At 48.6% G+C, this 19,067-nt stretch overlaps 1 protein-coding gene and 1 long non-coding RNA gene across 9 annotated transcripts in view; both read left to right on the plus strand.

Annotated features, from left to right (window-relative positions):
* Positions 1–16,368, plus strand: part of caskin1 (CASK interacting protein 1) — a 44,452-nt gene extending 28,084 nt beyond the window's left edge. For 3 of the 8 annotated variants that reach the window (XM_019893469.1, XM_019893474.1, XM_019893476.1), the window contains 11 exons: positions 480–561; positions 3,988–4,100; positions 5,307–5,417; positions 7,402–7,503; positions 7,641–7,779; positions 8,169–8,324; positions 8,446–9,587; positions 9,669–9,938; positions 10,752–11,373; positions 13,570–14,065; positions 14,649–16,368. In XM_019893469.1, coding sequence (XP_019749028.1) covers positions 480–561; positions 3,988–4,100; positions 5,307–5,417; positions 7,402–7,503; positions 7,641–7,779; positions 8,169–8,324; positions 8,446–9,587; positions 9,669–9,938; positions 10,752–11,373; positions 13,570–14,065; positions 14,649–14,739 — 3,324 coding nt within the window. In that variant the 3' untranslated portion in view covers positions 14,740–16,368. The remainder of the gene's footprint in view (positions 1–479; positions 562–3,987; positions 4,101–5,306; positions 5,418–7,401; positions 7,504–7,640; positions 7,780–8,168; positions 8,325–8,445; positions 9,588–9,668; positions 9,939–10,751; positions 11,374–13,569; positions 14,066–14,648) is intronic. The other 5 variants (XM_019893472.1, XM_019893471.1, XM_019893470.1 and 2 more) reach the window with 5 other exon arrangements.
* Positions 2,944–3,658, plus strand: LOC109530005 (uncharacterized). Its single transcript, XR_002170932.1, has 2 exons — positions 2,944–3,028; positions 3,247–3,658. It is a non-coding gene; the product is annotated as an uncharacterized LOC109530005 (long non-coding RNA).
* Positions 16,369–19,067: the final 2,699 nt, after the last annotated feature.

Here is a 19,067-nt window from a genome sequence, read left to right on the forward strand (position 1 = left end):
AATAATAAGAGTGAGTCCAAATGAATGCTATTGATGCTCCAGGCTTTCGCCGTGATGGCTTCATGAACAGCAGGGCATGCAAAAGTGGTGCATACTCACTTCAGATTGACACAAATGAGTCGATTACAAATACAATTGTGGAATACGGTCCTGGACGGACAAAGAAAAAAAAGACTGGGAACATCTGTCTGCAGGCGCAACTCCCACATGAACTCAGCCACGAACGACGCAGGCCACATTTTGGGGGCACGCGGTGAATACACATTGGATATAAAAACACAGTATGCTGAAGAGGGTCAGAAGGAAATCAAGTGTCGAGTCCAACTGATTGATTCGTCCATGATGTACAATGTACTCATTTGAAACAAAGAGTAAAAGTAGTACAGACGGTATGCCGTCATAGATTATTTGCTGTCAAGAGCTCATCCATGCTGACCTGTGTGCACATCTGTTTTGTTTGTTTGTGTGCATGACGACAGCTTCTCGCCACAGTCTTGTCTCAATCCGCCAAAGCCAAGGAACATTTACTGGAGCAGTCCAAGTCTGTCGACCAGCCCGCAGGTAATACCATCAAGATCGCAGCCACGATGCTCGCTGTTTTGCTGGTTTGACCGAACGCTGCCTTTTTTTCCAGCCAGAGCCCTCAAATTTTGGGCATCTTGGCTCAGGGAGGGCAAAATGACTGACCGACACTTCACTCATTGAAGTGTTGTTCGAGCATTACTTGAAAATGGATCGACCTGATTTGAAAGTAAGGTCCAACAATTAAATGTTTGGAGGAAATCAGGCACGACGCATCACTTGGCCATGACGGCGCCGACAGTCGGTTACAGTGGCGCCAACTGCCCATTTCTACCCGTGCGCGCCTACGATGATCCCAAAAGAAAGTCAACTCCACCCGTGCGCAGAGTTAGACTGCACCAAAACAGCGCATCATCTTTATTCACTGTGACTTCACTTCTCCGGGTGTTCCCTTTCTATCGATAGTCGGCTTGTCAAAGACAAATAAAAGCTTCAATAAACCTTCAATAAGCCTTCACGTTTTTTTTTGTTTTTTCAGGTTTCAGTGAAGCCCTTAGAAAAGTTTCAATAAACCTTCAATAAGTCTCCACGTTTTTTTTGTTTTTTCAGGTTTCAGTGAAGCCCTTAATAGAGTCACAAGGATGTATTTGCCACGTGGGCAAAAACGCCCGCACATGATGGCGAATATTGTTCCACGTGGGGTTGTAAAAGACAAAACGACAACTAAAACAACTCATAAAGCTCATCACTCAAAACGTTTGCCAACCTGACACCCAAGTCTCTGTGAAACAACTGGCAAATCCAGCCAACGGTCTCCAGGCTAATTTGAGCCCAGCTAGCAGCTAACGCTAGTGTCCTGTGTTGAAGGTTGCCGCGGTTCAGAGGCAAGTCCTCACGGTTCCCCCACCACCTCCTGTGGGCCCCACGGAGGCTCCAATGAAGATATCTGGGTACTGCGCAAGCCTGTGGCAGGGAAATGAGCCGCGCTGCGCTGAGCCCTCCGATTCTTCTAACCCCTTAAAACAGGCATCAAACAGTATCTGGTGTCCGTTCAAAAAAAAAAATTCCAAAGGAAAGCCTCCGTCCGGTCACTGTGTTAAAAAAAGGAAAAAAATGATGCGGCTCTTGAAAGGTCATCAGATACTCTTTGACCTGCGAGAAATCATGTTCCGCTGTCCTTTCATCTCAAGCTTAGCCGAACTCGCTGACCTTGATGTCTGCGGACGGCAGCCGTACGCATTGGTCTGTGGCTTGTGTGTATGTATGGAGGCCGAGGAAGCCAGAAAACCAGAACCGAAAGAGCGCAGTGTAGCGTGTGCGTGTGCGTACCATGAGAAGTGTGTCTTTTTCACTCCGCTTCACTCAGCTGTCCCCGTCCGGTCCATCCCATCTCATGCTGCCTAGTGCATTTCAAAGGAGAGTCACCATTTATCACTCTGTCTCGGATATCAGCTCAATGCGTGCGTGCGTGCGCGCCAATGCATCCATTTTTGGTGTTGCATCCACGCATTTGCGTGCAATAATGTCGTTTTGGCTGTGGGTGCATGCATATGAATGCATATCCGTCCCTGTGTGTGTTTGTCTGTTGTGTCTGCGGGTGCGTTGCAGGTGGAGACCGCAGCAGTTTAGGGAGTTCTGGCAGCGTGACCAGCGTGAGGTCATCAGGCAGTGGTCAGAGTGCTGGAAGCGCCGCACACATCCTCCATGCACAGGCCGAAGGGGTGAAGGTAGGATGCGCATTTTCACTTCTTTATGCCGTCTTTGTATACGAGGGGGGGAGGGGGGGGTGGAATATAGGCAGCCTAAAACCCTCAACGGAACACCCCGACTTCAATTCTTTGCTCGTGAACGCTTTTAAATGTGACATTTTTCATAAAAAAAAAAATCAAATCAAATAAATAAATAATAAGAGTGAGTCCAAATGAATGCTATTGATGCTCCAGGCTTTCGCCGTGATGGCTTCATGAACAGCAGGGCATGCAAAAGTGGTGCATACTCACTTCAGATTGACACAAATGAGTCGATTACAAATACAATTGTGGAATACGGTCCTGGACGGACAAAGAAAAAAAAGACTGGGAACATCTGTCTGCAGGCGCAACTCCCACATGAACTCAGCCACGAACGACGCAGGCCACATTTTGGGGGCACGCGGTGAATACACATTGGATATAAAAACACAGTATGCTGAAGAGGGTCAGAAGGAAATCAAGTGTCGAGTCCAACTGATTGATTCGTCCATGATGTACAATGTACTCATTTGAAACAAAGAGTAAAAGTAGTACAGACGGTATGCCGTCATAGATTATTTGCTGTCAAGAGCTCATCCATGCTGACCTGTGTGCACATCTGTTTTGTTTGTTTGTGTGCATGACGACAGCTTCTCGCCACAGTCTTGTCTCAATCCGCCAAAGCCAAGGAACATTTACTGGAGCAGTCCAAGTCTGTCGACCAGCCCGCAGGTAATACCATCAAGATCGCAGCCACGATGCTCGCTGTTTTGCTGGTTTGACCGAACGCTGCCTTTTTTTCCAGCCAGAGCCCTCAAATTTTGGGCATCTTGGCTCAGGGAGGGCAAAATGACTGACCGACACTTCACTCATTGAAGTGTTGTTCGAGCATTACTTGAAAATGGATCGACCTGATTTGAAAGTAAGGTCCAACAATTAAATGTTTGGAGGAAATCAGGCACGACGCATCACTTGGCCATGACGGCGCCGACAGTCGGTTACAGTGGCGCCAACTGCCCATTTCTACCCGTGCGCGCCTACGATGATCCCAAAAGAAAGTCAACTCCACCCGTGCGCAGAGTTAGACTGCACCAAAACAGCGCATCATCTTTATTCACTGTGACTTCACTTCTCCGGGTGTTCCCTTTCTATCGATAGTCGGCTTGTCAAAGACAAATAAAAGACGGGAAACTGAGATAAGTGCACTTCTTTTTGAACATGTCAAATTCTCGAAACATCAAACATCAAAAATGCAACTCGGACAAAAGCGACACAAAGGTTCTGTGAAACAATTGTTTTTTTTTTTGTTTGTTTTTTTTGCCCGTGTTATGTAAGCGGCGAGAAAAACGAGGGAGGCGTGTGAAATGGAGAACAAGCGAGGGAGAGTCAAGTTACAAAAAAAAAAAGAAGCAGCAATAATATTCTTCTGCTCTTTTCAGAACTCGCTTTGTGTCTTCTATATACACCGAAAGACAGCAACAAACATAAATACCCTCACCTTGGCTTGTTTTACAGACAGATGGCCAAGGCAGGGCAACGTAGGAGGGGAGAGTAAGGAAGCGATTGGGTGACGAGCCGGCAATCTGACTGCTTGCTTGTCAAACACTAACTCCGATTGGCAATCGGCCTATGTTGGCATTTAGCGCCACCCGTAAAAGCGTCTGTCGCTTGATGCTCGTTTCCGATGGTCGGGTGAGATTTTGAACCCGGCCGCTCGTCTCTCTCTCTCTCCCAGTAGGTTCCGTCGCTTCTTCTCGGACATCGAGCCTATCGGGCTGCCCTCTCCACGAAGCGCCGCCTTATGATGCCGCAGCCAACAGGAAGGGGGAGGCGCCAGGCGAGGGGAAGGTAGGATCATCCCAAAGTCCAGACCGATTCGCTCTTCTCTCCCTCTTTCATACAAACACACACACACACCACAATGAGCGGCAGGAGGACCACGTAGCCCCTCAGTCCAACTGAACCCTCACTTCAACGCTGACACACACACCCGCACACGTCAACATGTCCCAGCGCTTTCTCTCACAACTGGCCTCCTCCGCGCTGCGAGTGTTCGGATGCGGCCGTGATACGGTGAGTGGCTCCGCGACACGTGAAGCCGTGTGACGCGTGCATGTGAACGATCCCGCGCTCTTCTTTTTGGTTATCCTCCCCATTGATTTTGATTTTTCATCCACTCCCTTTTAGTTGAAGCTTCCGGTTTTTCTTTGCAGCAATGTACATATTTTACCGACATGGGTGTAGCCGACGAGCAGCGTGGGCACATTAGTTCGCCACAAGAGGTGCGAAATGGGAGTTTACAACGTGTGCGGTGAGCTGTCATTTACTGAAGAGCGCGTTTGGGCTCACGTTGAAGGTCACGAGTTGTTTTGTAATGATGTGAAGGTGGCACGCCAACGTGATCTTGTAGCAGAGATATAATAACCTGGCTCTTGTAAATTGTTGGGTCATGTGGGCATGAGTGCTGTGTTTGTATGTGTGAGGATGTGTCATGTTCTTGGGACCATCTGTTAGCACAGTACCGAAAAATGTAGTCGGCCTCAGTATTCGGCGTTTCGTGATTTGGCAGGCCTATCGAAGTTCCCCATAATAATTCATGGAGGAAAAGATGAAATAAAATGCAAAATGAACTCTACCAAGAATGCTCAAAAATGAAATGAAATAAAATGGCTCTTATTCTTCATTTTTGACTCATCCATGGTCTTCAAAAAAAAAAAAAAAAAAGCTGTATGAACAAAACACTTGGAGCCACAGGCTGCTGTCACTGTCAAAAGATTTCATACTTCATGTTTATCGTACATGAAAAAGATGAGCGAAAAACACAGTGTCTGTTTTGATCAACGGAGCCGAGCAACGGCAAATGTTTTCACTCGCTCGTCAATCGGCGGAATGGGATTTTCCACTTTGCGTGCGTTGAGGATCTCAGCATCGACGTGGTGTCAGGACAGGTCTTGGTTGCGCTCGGTGGCCCGTGCGCCGCAACTTGGCCCCGCAGAGAGAAAGTGGCTGACGTGGAAGCAGTGACAGTTGCCCTCCTTATCTTCTCTCCTGTAGAGCTCAGAGGCAGTTGTCCAATGGCTGAGCGACTTTCAGCTGCAGGTCTACGCTCCCAACTTCCTGGGCGCTGGGTATGACTTGCCCACAATTAGCCGAATGACCCCCGAGGTAAGGCAACCGGACCCCCGGCGGCCGCCGCAGGATCCTCCGAGGGCCGCGACCTCCACAAGTCTGCGCAGATTTGATTTGTGGCGCCCTCATAGTTTGCGATGATGCATGCCAAACCCCTCTCGTCTCAAATCTGCGCAATTCGATGACTCCAATGTGCCTCTTGCCAAGCCTGCCCCGGTGTAACCCTTGTCATGTTGACCCCGGTCTTGACCTGCATCTCTCGCTGACCCTTGGTTGTCTTTTGTCGTCAACTGCACCAAACAGTTTCTTTCATCGTACGACGGCATGCTATACCGGAGAAAGTCACCGTAAGGTTTAATTGTACGGCATCTTGGTCGTTGGAAGTGTTTGATGTCAAAGAGCGATTGGTCAGATGTTCCCAGTAGACCCTCACAAGACGTTCGGGGCTGCCAGGCCTAGACCGGCATCTTCCCCCTCTTCCCACGGTCCACTTTGATAGTCGGGGATTCCACCGTCAGCCACTGTCCCAGTACTCCTGGATAAACTCTCGTATGGCGGTCTACGTCGGGATGAACGATGTTTCGGAGCTCACAAAATTCCAATTTTGCGGGCCTTTTTAAACCAGTGGAAAGTCTGTTTTTTTAATTTCGGGTTCGATTCGAACATTTGGCCGAGGATTGGACAGCTTCGGCAGGATCCTTCAGCTCACGACCTGGTTTCAGCGCACCTGCTCCAAACATGACTTTGGATTGATTGACAGCAGGCTGGCTAGCCGTGTGCTAGTAGCTCCCATCCTATAAGTTGTCCGAACTCTCTCATGATAGACCGTTTGCCGTCCACTCTCCTCACTCAACAGACACTTCCTCACCTTCATTAAAAATGACATCCCTGAGCACTGCCTCCCCCGTCAGCTCCCTCTGGTGTCCGCAATTGATAGGATCTCACACTCCCGCACCTGCGCTAATGACTAAGAAGCATTACCATACATTCCATCATTTCCGGTGCCCGCAGCCTGTGTTAAAAAACAAAACAAAACAAAAAAACATCTTCTTAGTTTGCAATGCCGGTCCTAGATCTCTCAAGCTGATCTTTGCTGAACGCTCGCTCGGTTTCCAACAAATCCTTTTATTCTCAACGACTTTTTCATCACTCAGGATTGAGATTGACAGCTTTTCATTGAGACCTGGCAAAGGGATGAAGAATATGTGTCCCTGAAGGAGCTGTGCCCACCCGATTGCTCATTCATACGTGCCCCGAGGGTCACTGGCCACGGTGGTGGCCTAGTTCCGTTGCTCACAGTTTTAGTCTGAATGCTGGGTGATTCCAACGTGCCCGGAAATGATACCACAAACAGTTTCGTTGATCACTTTAAATCTCACTGAATCGTTTCATGTTTCTCAACATGTCGCTAAGTGAACCGCACTCGATCCCGCTCTGAATTTTGGGCCAATCATTTAAAAAAAACGGGAAAGATGAAACTCGGACTAAAACCGCGTCGTCGTCGATTGGCGGGGCGAGCAGCCCGATGGTTAGTCCACCGCTGCAAAGGAGGATGTATTGTCTGTCCTGTGCAGAGCATAGGGAGCCTCACCTTCCGAGAGTGTGTGCGCATGCGTGCACGTGTCTGAGTGTGCGTGCGCGCTTTTAATATTGCTGTTTGTCATTATTTCTTGTGCCCACTGCCCAGCTCAGTGATCCAACTACATCCCCAAATGACGAGAAGTGGTTGCTGTTGAATTGATACATTTGATTATAGCGCCAAGGCATATGCAATGCCCAGATATCGATTCGAGTGGAGGTTTTTCAACATGATAAACATCCATTTTTCAATCTTTTCTCTTTTACTGACATTTGCTCTCGCCTTCCATGCATTTTTTTTTCTTCTCCTCCTGCTCACCCTCCTTTTCAGCCTCTTTCTTTTGCAGCTATTTTTTGCCGCGTGTGTGCGTGTGGATGTGATAATGAAAGCCGGTGCGTGTCAATGCCGTATATATCACCTCAGTGTGTTTTGTGTTTGTAGGATCTGGCAGCCATTGGAATTACTAAACCAGGTCACAGAAAGAAGATGACAACAGAGATCAGTAAACTGAGCGTCACAGAGTGGCTGCCTGAACAGAAACCTGTGAGTACACACACACACACAATATATAAATTGAAATAGTTTTCTGCTAACGTATATCATGGAGACTGAATACACAAAACCGCTGTGTTCTTTTCCCAAACGGTGTGCCGTCCAATTTGTTTTTCATAATCCTGCAGGCCAGTCTCGGAGAATGGTTATGCGCTATTGGTCTGAGTCAGTACCACCAAGTATTGGTGCAGAATGGTTACGAGAACATCGACTTCATCACAGACATCACTTGGGAGGATCTACAGGAAATTGGCATCACTAAACTGGGTAAGATACACTGAATACATCTTGTAAATGCATGACGATGTACTTTTCAGTCTTATCGAAGAATTGCATGTCGCCATAACCATGGGGCTTGCGTTTCAAGGGTCATTATTTATGAAAACAATTCGGCCTACGTTTAAACAAACACAATATGCTTATTGATGTGGTTACTTCAAAATAAGAAATGTTATGTCATTGTAACATAATCTAGACGTATACCCACACATATACACAATTTTGAACTTGCAGGGATAGTGACAGCTCATTAGTAAACTTAGATTAGCCAATGTACACAAACTGTTTTTTTTTTTTTTTTTTTTACCACTGATACCCAATATCAGTTTGATAGTCTGTCTGCTCCCCAGTTTCATTCGAACCTGTCAATGTTTTAGGCCACCAGAAGAAGCTGATGTTGGCAGTGAAGCGACTAGCCGAAATGCAGCGCAACTCCGATGGACGCGGTTCCCTCAGAAAGAAACCCCCGCCAATCACGCAGCAGCAGGAAGTGATGTCAGTGGAAAGCCCACCGCCAGATGGTGAGTTAACAGGTGATCTGTAGAAAAAAATGGGTGAACCTTTTCTATTTACGGTCGAGAAATTAGCATGCAAAGTGGTTAAAAGTGCTATGTTTCCAGAAAAAAAAAAAAAAGTCCCCTTTCGTCTGTCTAGATGCGATGTCTCCAAAAATGAGCACCTTCCAGGACAGCGAGTTGAGTAGCGAGCTGCAGAATGCCATGACCCATTCAGCTCAGGAGGTCAAAGCGCAGCCAACGCGCAGTCTCAACAAGGATCCCGATGAGTTCAACTCCGGAGGAGCCGGACCGCCGAAGAAGGAGGCGAGAACAATGAGGCAGCAAAGCTGTCAAGGAAGCGCCTCCTCCCACAGAAGCGGCGTGTCCTCTCAAGGCAAACACCGTCACTCCCACTCTCACTCTCAGCCCGCCCCTCCCTACACGCCGCCCCACACCCCAACCAAGACCAGGACGTCATCATCGTCTTCCGCCTCCTCTGTCCAGAGCACGTCCTCTCCCCAGTCCAAACACAGGGTGTCCCCCCAGTTCACGCAAGGGGAAACGCCTCCGCCGCCGCGCTCACACCCTCCTCAGTCTCCGAACCATCGTGGCGCTCCGGTCCAGTCGCCCCAGCAGAATCGAATCCACCATCAGAACCAGCCGCACGAGATGGGGGATTGTGCGCAACCGCCGGCGCCGCTGCTCCGCCTCCCGCCCGAGGATGAGCTTGCAGATGGCGATGAAGCGGATCCCTCCGTGCTCCAGAAGAAACGGGCCAACAGTCTCAACCGGCATGCCGCGTCAGATGGCGAGTGTGACGAAAGGACGACGGCCGGAAAAGGACGGCCTGGGGAAGGGCAGACCGCCGCGGGCCAAAGCTCAAATGTTAGAGCAGAAGGCGGTAAATATGCCACGGTCACCCACCGCGTCGGCCGCAGCCACTCTGTCCGCAACCAGGACAAAACCGTTAGTCGCAATCAGCCGCAGTCCATCACTCTGCGCCAGAAGAAAAAAGGGCCTCCCCCGCCACCTCCCAAACGCTCCAGCTCGGCCATTTCAACCTCGAACTCCAACCTCGCGGAAGGGAGCGCGCCACTGCAAGTGCCGACGACCACCGACGGCATGCTGGATGTGCCTTACCACCAACAACGGCGGGCCAGCGACTTGGGGGTTTCCGTTGAAACGGGAGCCGTGGACACAAACAGCATGGGAAGCGTGAGGAGCATTGCCGCCATGCTGGAAATGTCTTCTATAGGGGGCGGAGCCAAAGGGATGGCCCTGCAAAAGAACTTCCTGCAGGTACGAAGGTCGTATATGATCGAGAGTCCACGAGCGTGTGATGACGCGGTGACCGACGTTAAGCTTCTGTTGAATTTTCAGGCGGGGAAAACACGTGAAACCATCGGTCTGGACGGTGAAGTCGTGAACCGACGACGGACCATTAGCGGGCCCGTCACTGAGCTCGTGGCAGCCGCGAGGCGCGACCAGCCGACACTGTCTGTCGTCTCCCAGCCTGAATCCTCCCCGCCCCCTGTAACGTCATCCTCCCCCAATCCAAGCCCCGGAGCAAGTGGGAGTTCTTCGGAAAACCTGCCGTTTGCGGAGGAGGGAAGCCTGACTATTCGCCGACAAGGTCGAGGAGAAGGACAGGTAGCTATCTATATATACATATATATATATATGTGTTTGTTACCTGTCTGTCTCTCCATCGATTGATCTATCTATTTATCTATCTAGCTAGCTAGCTAACCATCTACATCAGGCAGTGAACCCTGCTATTGGTTGGGGCTGAGAACAGAGCCCTGTGGCGAATATTGAAAATGTGCAAAATATGAATACCCGCCCTAAATAAAGTTTATAATTGCGCACGGATGGCGAAAGATGGCACTTCAAACGGAGAGGACCATAAAGCATTAACATCTAGAACATACACAATCATAAATCAAATTCCATCCACAACTTTATTTCGTGGTAAAATTATTCAACACAAACAAACCACCTTCATATGACTCATTTAGCATTGGCTAACATACTAGCCTAAATAACATACACCCACAAACAGGGCATTTAAACGCACGCACACAAAAAAAAGCCCACGACGAATTAAATCAAACGACAAAATCAAGATTGCACCAGATGGCGCCAAAGTAATTATTTGACTGCTTTGGCTTGAGAACGAAAAAAAGCTAATCGCTTTTCGGGGAATGACAGGATAGGTCCCAAGAAAAAAACAGCCAATGTGCGGGGGGGGCTCACTGTTCCATTGATGTGATGTTTGAAATCAGCAGACGTTTTCCATGTTGTCAGGTTTAAAACCACAAGACTTTATCAATGTTGTAATGTTTAAACTCGACAGATTTTCTGTGTTGTAATAATCACCAGATTTTGTTCACATTTATCAACGTGGGTGTTTTGACTGTGCAAAAATGACCTCTTGCCACGAATGTATGAATTTTCCGTTAGTGTGTATTTTGTGTCTGTCTGCAGAGCGACGGCGAGGGACCGCAGAGAGACGCCACCAGGTACACTCAGGAAGACATCTCCCGGGTGGAAGCCACGGCAACCTTAAAGCGCCGGCCCCGCAGCTCCAAGACCCACCCCAACGGCTCCGGCTTCACCCTCCAGGAGTCGTCCACCGTCAAACGCAGACCCAAGAGTCGCGACAAGGAACCGGAGGGATACGCGGACCTTGCGGGACCGAATGGAGATCCCCTGGGTCGCGAGCCGCCCAACACCACGCAACCGCTACCTTACCAGAACGGCACGGCCACCGTGAAGCGCCGGCCCGTTTCTGACGTCGGAGTGACGGAGCAACCGCAACCGCAGCCCCAACCGCAATGTCAACCACAAACTCAACCGCAAGATTATCCGCAATCGCAAGCGACTGCTGCTTCTCAAAGGGACTCTTTGGACAAAGGAGTTCCTGTGGGCAGTGAAGAAGCGCCATTGAAAAAACCAAAGCCGCCGGTCTCCCCGAAGCCAGCCGTGGCGCAGATCAAGAGACAAGGAGTCCCGCAGAACAGCCCGCAGCCAGCCTCTAGCAAAAGAGTGCCTCTACCAGGACCGGGCACGCCTGGCAGCCCAGGTATGAGTTTGTGTGTCTGTGCGCGTGTGGCAGCGGGTCAGGATGTGAAGCACCGCCCAGATATTTTGCATGAAAGGATGGCAAAATATGCCGTCACATACAGAAGGTGTCGTTAGGGTTTAGATTGGAGGTGCACTTGGGCAAAGCTCCATTCGAACAAAGGTTGGGTCAAAATTAAGCCAAGATGGGTCAAGAAGGGACTGGCCCAACTTTTGGGGTTTTTCATTTCATTCAAAAAGTTGGGTCAATTGAACGGCCCGCGAAAAAACCCAATCTCACTGACAAAAGCGGACAAAAAAACCAAAAAAGACTTCGGCATATGCTGAGAAACCGTGGATCGTTAACGTTGGTAGCGCTGCAACGTTGTTTGCACAATTGGCTGTCATGTAATATTTCTATCGTCGTGATTCGGAATTTCCAGGACAGACACTTTCCCCACACACGGAGCTTTCAGCGTGACATCTGAAGCACATGTGCCGTGTTACTTCATCCATGTCCTCATTTGATAGAAACTAGAACACACCGTGAACTTTAGTCCTTAATTAAAGCCCCCTGGGGACTGAACAGACTTCCGTGCTGACCTCTTGCTCTCTCACAATTGGCTGTCATGTAATATTTCTATCGTCGTGATTCGGAATTTCCAGGACAGACACTTTCCCCACACACGGAGCTTTCAGCGTGACATCTGAAGCACATGTGCCGTGTTACTTCATCCATGTCCTCATTTGATAGAAACTAGAACACACCGTGAACTTTAGTCCTTAATTAAAGCCCCCTGGGGACTGAACAGACTTCCGTGCTGACCTCTTGCTCTCTCTCGTCTTCTCAAGTGGAAGGAAAAAAGATCCCTCCTCCAGTCTCACCACAACCCGCCCCGCCACCCATTGTTCACATTTATCAACGTGGGTGTTTTGACTGTGCAAAAATGACCTCTTGCCACGAATGTATGAATTTTCCGTTAGTGTGTATTTTGTGTCTGTCTGCAGAGCGACGGCGAGGGACCGCAGAGAGACGCCACCAGGTACACTCAGGAAGACATCTCCCGGGTGGAAGCCACGGCAACCTTAAAGCGCCGGCCCCGCAGCTCCAAGACCCACCCCAACGGCTCCGGCTTCACCCTCCAGGAGTCGTCCACCGTCAAACGCAGACCCAAGAGTCGCGACAAGGAACCGGAGGGATACGCGGACCTTGCGGGACCGAATGGAGATCCCCTGGGTCGCGAGCCGCCCAACACCACGCAACCGCTACCTTACCAGAACGGCACGGCCACCGTGAAGCGCCGGCCCGTTTCTGACGTCGGAGTGACGGAGCAACCGCAACCGCAGCCCCAACCGCAATGTCAACCACAAACTCAACCGCAAGATTATCCGCAATCGCAAGCGACTGCTGCTTCTCAAAGGGACTCTTTGGACAAAGGAGTTCCTGTGGGCAGTGAAGAAGCGCCATTGAAAAAACCAAAGCCGCCGGTCTCCCCGAAGCCAGCCGTGGCGCAGATCAAGAGACAAGGAGTCCCGCAGAACAGCCCGCAGCCAGCCTCTAGCAAAAGAGTGCCTCTACCAGGACCGGGCACGCCTGGCAGCCCAGGTATGAGTTTGTGTGTCTGTGCGCGTGTGGCAGCGGGTCAGGATGTGAAACACCGCCCAGATATTTTGCATGAAAGGATGGCAAAATATGCCGTCACATACAGAAGGTGTCGTTAGGGTTTAGATTGGAGGTGCACTTGGGCAAAGCTCCATTCGAACAAAGGTTGGGTCAAAATTAAGCCAAGATGGGTCAAGAAGGGACTGGCCCAACTTTTGGGGTTTTTCATTTCATTCAAAAAGTTGGGTCAATTGAACGGCCCGCGAAAAAACCCAATCTCACTGACAAAAGCGGACAAAAAAACCAAAAAAGACTTCGGCATATGCTGAGAAACCGTGGATCGTTAACGTTGGTAGCGCTGCAACGTTGTTTGCACAATTGGCTGTCATGTAATATTTCTATCGTCGTGATTCGGAATTTCCAGGACAGACACTTTCCCCACACACGGAGCTTTCAGCGTGACATCTGAAGCACATGTGCCGTGTTACTTCATCCATGTCCTCATTTGATAGAAACTAGAACACACCGTGAACTTTAGTCCTTAATTAAAGCCCCCTGGGGACTGAACAGACTTCCGTGCTGACCTCTTGCTCTCTTCTCTCTCGTCTTCTCAAGTGGAAGGAAAAAAGATCCCTCCTCCAGTCTCACCAAAACCCGCCCCGCCACCCACGGCGCCGAAGCCGGCCAAACTGATCCACTCCATGACCAGCCCCCCTTCCCCGACCCCGGCCACGCCTCCGGCAAAGCTGCACCCTAGCGTGGCCCGGCAGAGCAGCTCGCCGCCCTCGCTCCCCAATTCCGACACCCCCAGCCCACCGAACGTCAAGTTACCAAGCCCGTCCGCGCAGAGTCCGCATACCCCGCAGACGCCCACCACGCCGCAGACTCCTCAGACCCCCGCCACTCCCAGCCCGCCAGTCAAGCCCCCTCGCTCTTCCATCGGTGGCGTATCTGTGGACAGCGGGATGACGGCCGCGGGGATGAATACGCCGACGTCCTCGGCAACGGACTTTGGTGTGGATTCTTTGGTGCATCAGAAGCTGGAGGAGACGAGCGCGTCGCTAGCTGCCGCCCTGCAGGCCGTCGAGGACAAGATCCTGCGGCAGGAGGAGTGAGTGGCGCGCAACTCACAGAGAACAAATACACACAAAAGCTCCTAGTTTCTCCAAAACCAGGAACAGTGCAAAGGTCAGAAAATAGCGTTGAGTCCACTCAAAACGCCCATTCGAAAGTGGTTTTGAATTGGCCGCAATTCACCGCATCGCCAGTAAGTGGCACTGTGGCATCAACAACAGAGAGAGACCGGTCACATGTTTTGCGGGTTGCGCAGCTCTCATCCTAAATAAACAGACTTTGTCCTCTACTGGGGATTTTTACACTTACACAAATGTGCAAAACAATCATTTTGTACGATATTGGGTGTTTTGAAGCCAGGAAAAAAAGGAAAGTGTCATGAAGGTGTACTCATAAAATCTTCAAATGTGCAAAACAATCATTTTGTACGATATTGGGTGTTTTGAAGCCAGGAAAAAAAAAGACTTTGATGTAACGGTCAGTCAAGTCTAGTGGGCGACCCCTTTCCCCTAATAAGTCCGTTCAATGGAGGTTCCATGTTTTGTTTTTTGTTCGTTTTTGTTCTGTTCACAAATAGCTCATTCCGACGCAGATGGGATAACGTCATTCTGTGTGTGCAGTTCGGAACAAAAAACCACCGTGAGCATCCTCGACGACATCGGCAGCATGTTCGATGACCTGGCCGACCAGTTGGACGCCATGTTGGAGTAACCGGTCGGCATGTCGCCTTGGCAACGCTGCACCCGAAGCGACTCAGATGGACACAACGGGCAATCCGGCTCCCTGTCCCTTTTGTCGCTCTTTCTCGTCAGCCTTCGCCGATGGACTTGGCCCCTCTTCCTGTCTTCTGCGCCTCCTGTCCGTCCAGCGCTGCTCGGGGGAAACCTCCGATCCTCCTCTACAGGCGGAGCGAGGGGAAAACAATACACAGGAAGAAGAAGAGCAACAAGGAGAGGGAGCCTGCAATCAAAATAGGTGTCATCCTTTTAGACTTCAAACTAATAGCGATTGAAAAAGCAACAGTGTGATGACCCGTCGTATGGTACGTGTACATTCTAAGCATGGAGAGTTTATATCTACTGAAAAAGTCCTGCATTAGCACAGTGCTATATAATCGTCTACAGATAATTATGACGCTCTCGCTCTTTGGATCGATGTCTCGGTTATGTGTGGAATTCGGACCTCTGGTGTTTTGACCATGTAGAACGATGTAATCTCTGACCAATACCAGACCGGTTAGCTCCTAAAGTGTGCGTGTGTGCGTGTGTGCGTGCGTGTGTGTGTGTGTGTGTGTGAGAGAGAGAGAGAGAGATTGGTAGGTGTGCATATGTGCGTCAGGATTTGACTTTGCGTTTTGATTTCCTTGACCTCACCTTTAACGTACCCACTCACACGTGCAAACGTGGAGAAGCACAAGAGCCCGTGCGGTTCGCTCACACACGCGCGGGCCCCCGTACACAGGAGCCTGCACAATTAACGGATGGACCTGAGCGAATCGAGGGCTACAGCAGGTTGTCCTTGAGAAATAAATGTGAGGTTTTACAAAGAAAAAGATTGTGGGATGCATTTCAAAATGATCATAAAATACAAAGTGATTAGTTCAATGCAGGTGAAAGGCAGCACAGTCGCCGTGAAGCTTCAGCTGCGGTTTCACCTCATCACCGACCCCTGCTGATATTATACGGAAGGGTGAGTGATGCATTTTTTTTCTTCCAATTTCTAGTCTAAAAGCGTTCACGTGGTAGATCGAAGGCGGCTTTTAAGCCAGTCATGCGGAGAAGGAGAACACATTTCACTCACACTTTTTCCATAAGACTGAATTGAATTTACCGCATTGGTACACCTTGACATATCATTTCATACTACACGTGCAAATTGGTCTTTGTGACCAAATTGGCTGTTTGCCCAACTGAGACGAAGTCCAAGGACTCTGTTTTTGCCGAGAGCGCATCTGTGATCCTGATTTTTGTGCCAATTTGGCCAACCGTGTTTTTTTTTTTTCCAAGCTGGGCAGCAGGGAGAGCTTCTTGGAGATGCGCCTGTGGAATGACAATTTGCTGGTGGAAAGTCAGTCCAAACTAACACATGCTCAGACCCCGTCTAAGTGCTCAAACTCTAATCTGCCAAATTACCAAACGCACGGTCTAGGTTAGACTGCGCTCTGATGAAAGTGAAAAATGGAAACTTCGAAGAGAAGCCGAATACCGTCCTTGTATGCTATTGAACTTTGTCAAACTGTGTTTTAGTAAGCACAGACTAATCTGGTAACATTGGTGTTCTGAACATATTTCATGTCCGTCAGACTTTTTGATTTCTAATGTAAAATATTCTCAGATTGGACCTGTGTATTTGTCTCAAGGAAACAAACTCTTGTTCTCGTTAAGTCTTTCCTTTCTCATCCCACACGCTGACAAGCGCTCGCCCTGTGTTGCCATGACAATCTGCTTCATCATCATCCCCGCCATTTTAAATGGAGTTGCTGCGGTTACAGCACAATGAGTCGCAACAACAGTGTTGATGGCTTTCGAAAGACGTTAGGATAGTTAGAGGCAGCAGAGATCGGTGATGATGGACGCGGTTTGTTTGAGCAACTTTAATGACGTATTCCCTCACATGACTATATTTATAATAAATGATTTTTTTTAGGCGTATGTGGTGCTAGGAAAAACAACAAAATTGCTGCGTAAAACCGGCGGAGTACCTCTTGAATTGCTCAATCTAACCCGAAGTTGCATCCCACTCATACAGAGCATCATTTAAATAATATAGAGATTACAATGTATAGAGATATTTGCAACCAAAATAGAAATGTATTTATGATGTATGTGTCAACCTGAAGACTATTTTTCAAAGTTAACAGATCTAATCTGAGTGTTCAATCGAGTTGCTCTCCATTGCTTCAGTGGTGCGAGTTGATGAGTCGTCATCTGGTTCCTTGTTGCCTGCGTGTGTTCAATTGTCCCACTGTAGCGTCGTGTGTCGAATACAAGCAACACTTCTTCTCAATCCTTCTCGTTTGGCTTTCAAACTGGTGGCACTTGTTTTTCTTTCAAACATGTGCCTTGCTTGTTTGTGACTTTGCTTTGACTTCGAGTACACTCGAGTATGACCCATAGCCACCTCCTTCTTCAAGATGACATATTCGACATATTTTCATCCGACCTCAAGGGACCATGTCGAACATGCCCCCTCGAGACCATTTCTACGTACTACGGAGGCCCCAAGGTGACCTGGAAGAAAAACAAAAAACGGATTTGCGTTCCCTCGCATTTTACTTTCAAATCGGCGTGAAATACAAAGACATCAAATCTATTCGCGATTTAATTCATAAATGAGCAAAAGATATCGAAAGCGTACTATCGTCTCTCAAACGTCAGCGCGTTAGTCGACAGTTGCCAACCTGACTCGGAAGTAGTTGAACGCACATTTTTAAACAGGGGTCCCCGTACGATTTCACCTGTTGCAAAGACAACGAACAACAACAAAAAAATCCCACTAATGTGGAATCATCAATTTGTATGCTGATTCCCACTATTAGCCTCTCTTTAGACCCCGCCAATTTTCATTTTCCCATGTGTATGATGTTGGTTGCGATTTTTTTTCTTCTTCTCAATGCAGGGTCAACAAATGTACTGTACCCATCACCCACATGTAAGGAAAGGAAAATGCTGAAAGGGAATTACTTGCCTTACGTTCATATCAGTGTTCTTTTATCCGGTAAATAAAGTTACAGCTCTCCCTCAGACGCTATTGGTTTCAAAATGTTGAACATGTTCTGCGCCCGCTTGGATCTCATTGCTGTTCTGGGTTTATTCTGAAGAAATGTTGGGGTTGGGGTGGAAAAAAAAAGATACAGACGGTCTTATTTGAGTTTATTTCTTAACAAAAGAGAGAGCCACGCCGTTTAAAGTAGATTTCCTGCCTGTGCTTATATGAAGGGATACCAGAGTGGTGTCTCCACTTGTTCTGCGGTGACTGGTGTGACAGACGGAAGCCGAATGTGAGTGCGCGTTTTGTGTTGCTCTGCTTTTGATCGTGTGAAACGCGCGTGAGACTATTGCGTGTGTATGTGGCAGTGAGTGGACAGTGGTTGGTGTGCTTGCAGTGACTGCATCGTATGGCCATCTGCTCTAAATAAATAAACGTTCTATACAAACTGCACCATCTTCTGTGTTTTGCTGTTTTTATGTTTCAGTTTGTCCACGTGGGGGTGTCACAGAACTGCAACTTTGAACGCCTTAAGGCCATGAATAGTGAAAAACCGCCGTCACAACAAAAGAAGCCAACTACAGTACAGGCGCTCCCCGATTTACGAGCATTTATGTTACGAACAACGGTACATACGAACATTTTTGCGGGTACAGGTATGTCGAAAAATGTTCTCGGACAGAGATGCTGTAAGTTAGATTTTGTATTGCGCGCCTTTTTTCCGAGTACTGTAGTACTTCTTTCCGCCGCTAATACCGACGTGAGGCGCTGTGAGAGGAGGAGGAGGAGGAAACACCTGTCCTCATGAAGAAGATTGAGACGGAAGTCTTGGCCGAGTTGTTTTCGCTCAAAGATAAATACATGGCACTCTTCGAGCAGCAAGACCCAAATATTGAACGTGGCACAAAGGTTGCAAATCAAATGAATGATGCCATACTGTGCTACTGCATCATTTATGATGAGAAAAAGAAGAAAACTGCAATCGTCCATCATCTCCTTAAGCCTTCGAGTACATCTTCCAAAAGTAAGTTAAACTTCATTTTATTATACTTATATAAACCTTAAACATACTTATATACGCCTTAAACATACATTCCATACAAAATATAGTACTGAAGCAACTCACGAACGAATTCAGCCAACGAACGATCCTTCGGAACGTATCTCGTACGTTAGCTGGGGAGCGTCTGTATTTATTTTGCTGCCATCTTGTGGCATCTCGAGGCTATTCAGCTATTTGCTGAAACGCTGACCAGGATGCGTGGTCAGCGGAGGCAGAGCTTCATTGAGCGGAACAGTCACGATTAAATCTAAAGTTTTAGTTCTCCAGT

The sequence above is a fragment of the Hippocampus comes genome, unplaced genomic scaffold (assembly GCF_001891065.2).
Source record: "Hippocampus comes isolate QL1 unplaced genomic scaffold, H_comes_QL1_v1.1 scaffold23, whole genome shotgun sequence".
Taxonomy (NCBI): domain Eukaryota; kingdom Metazoa; phylum Chordata; class Actinopteri; order Syngnathiformes; family Syngnathidae; genus Hippocampus; species Hippocampus comes.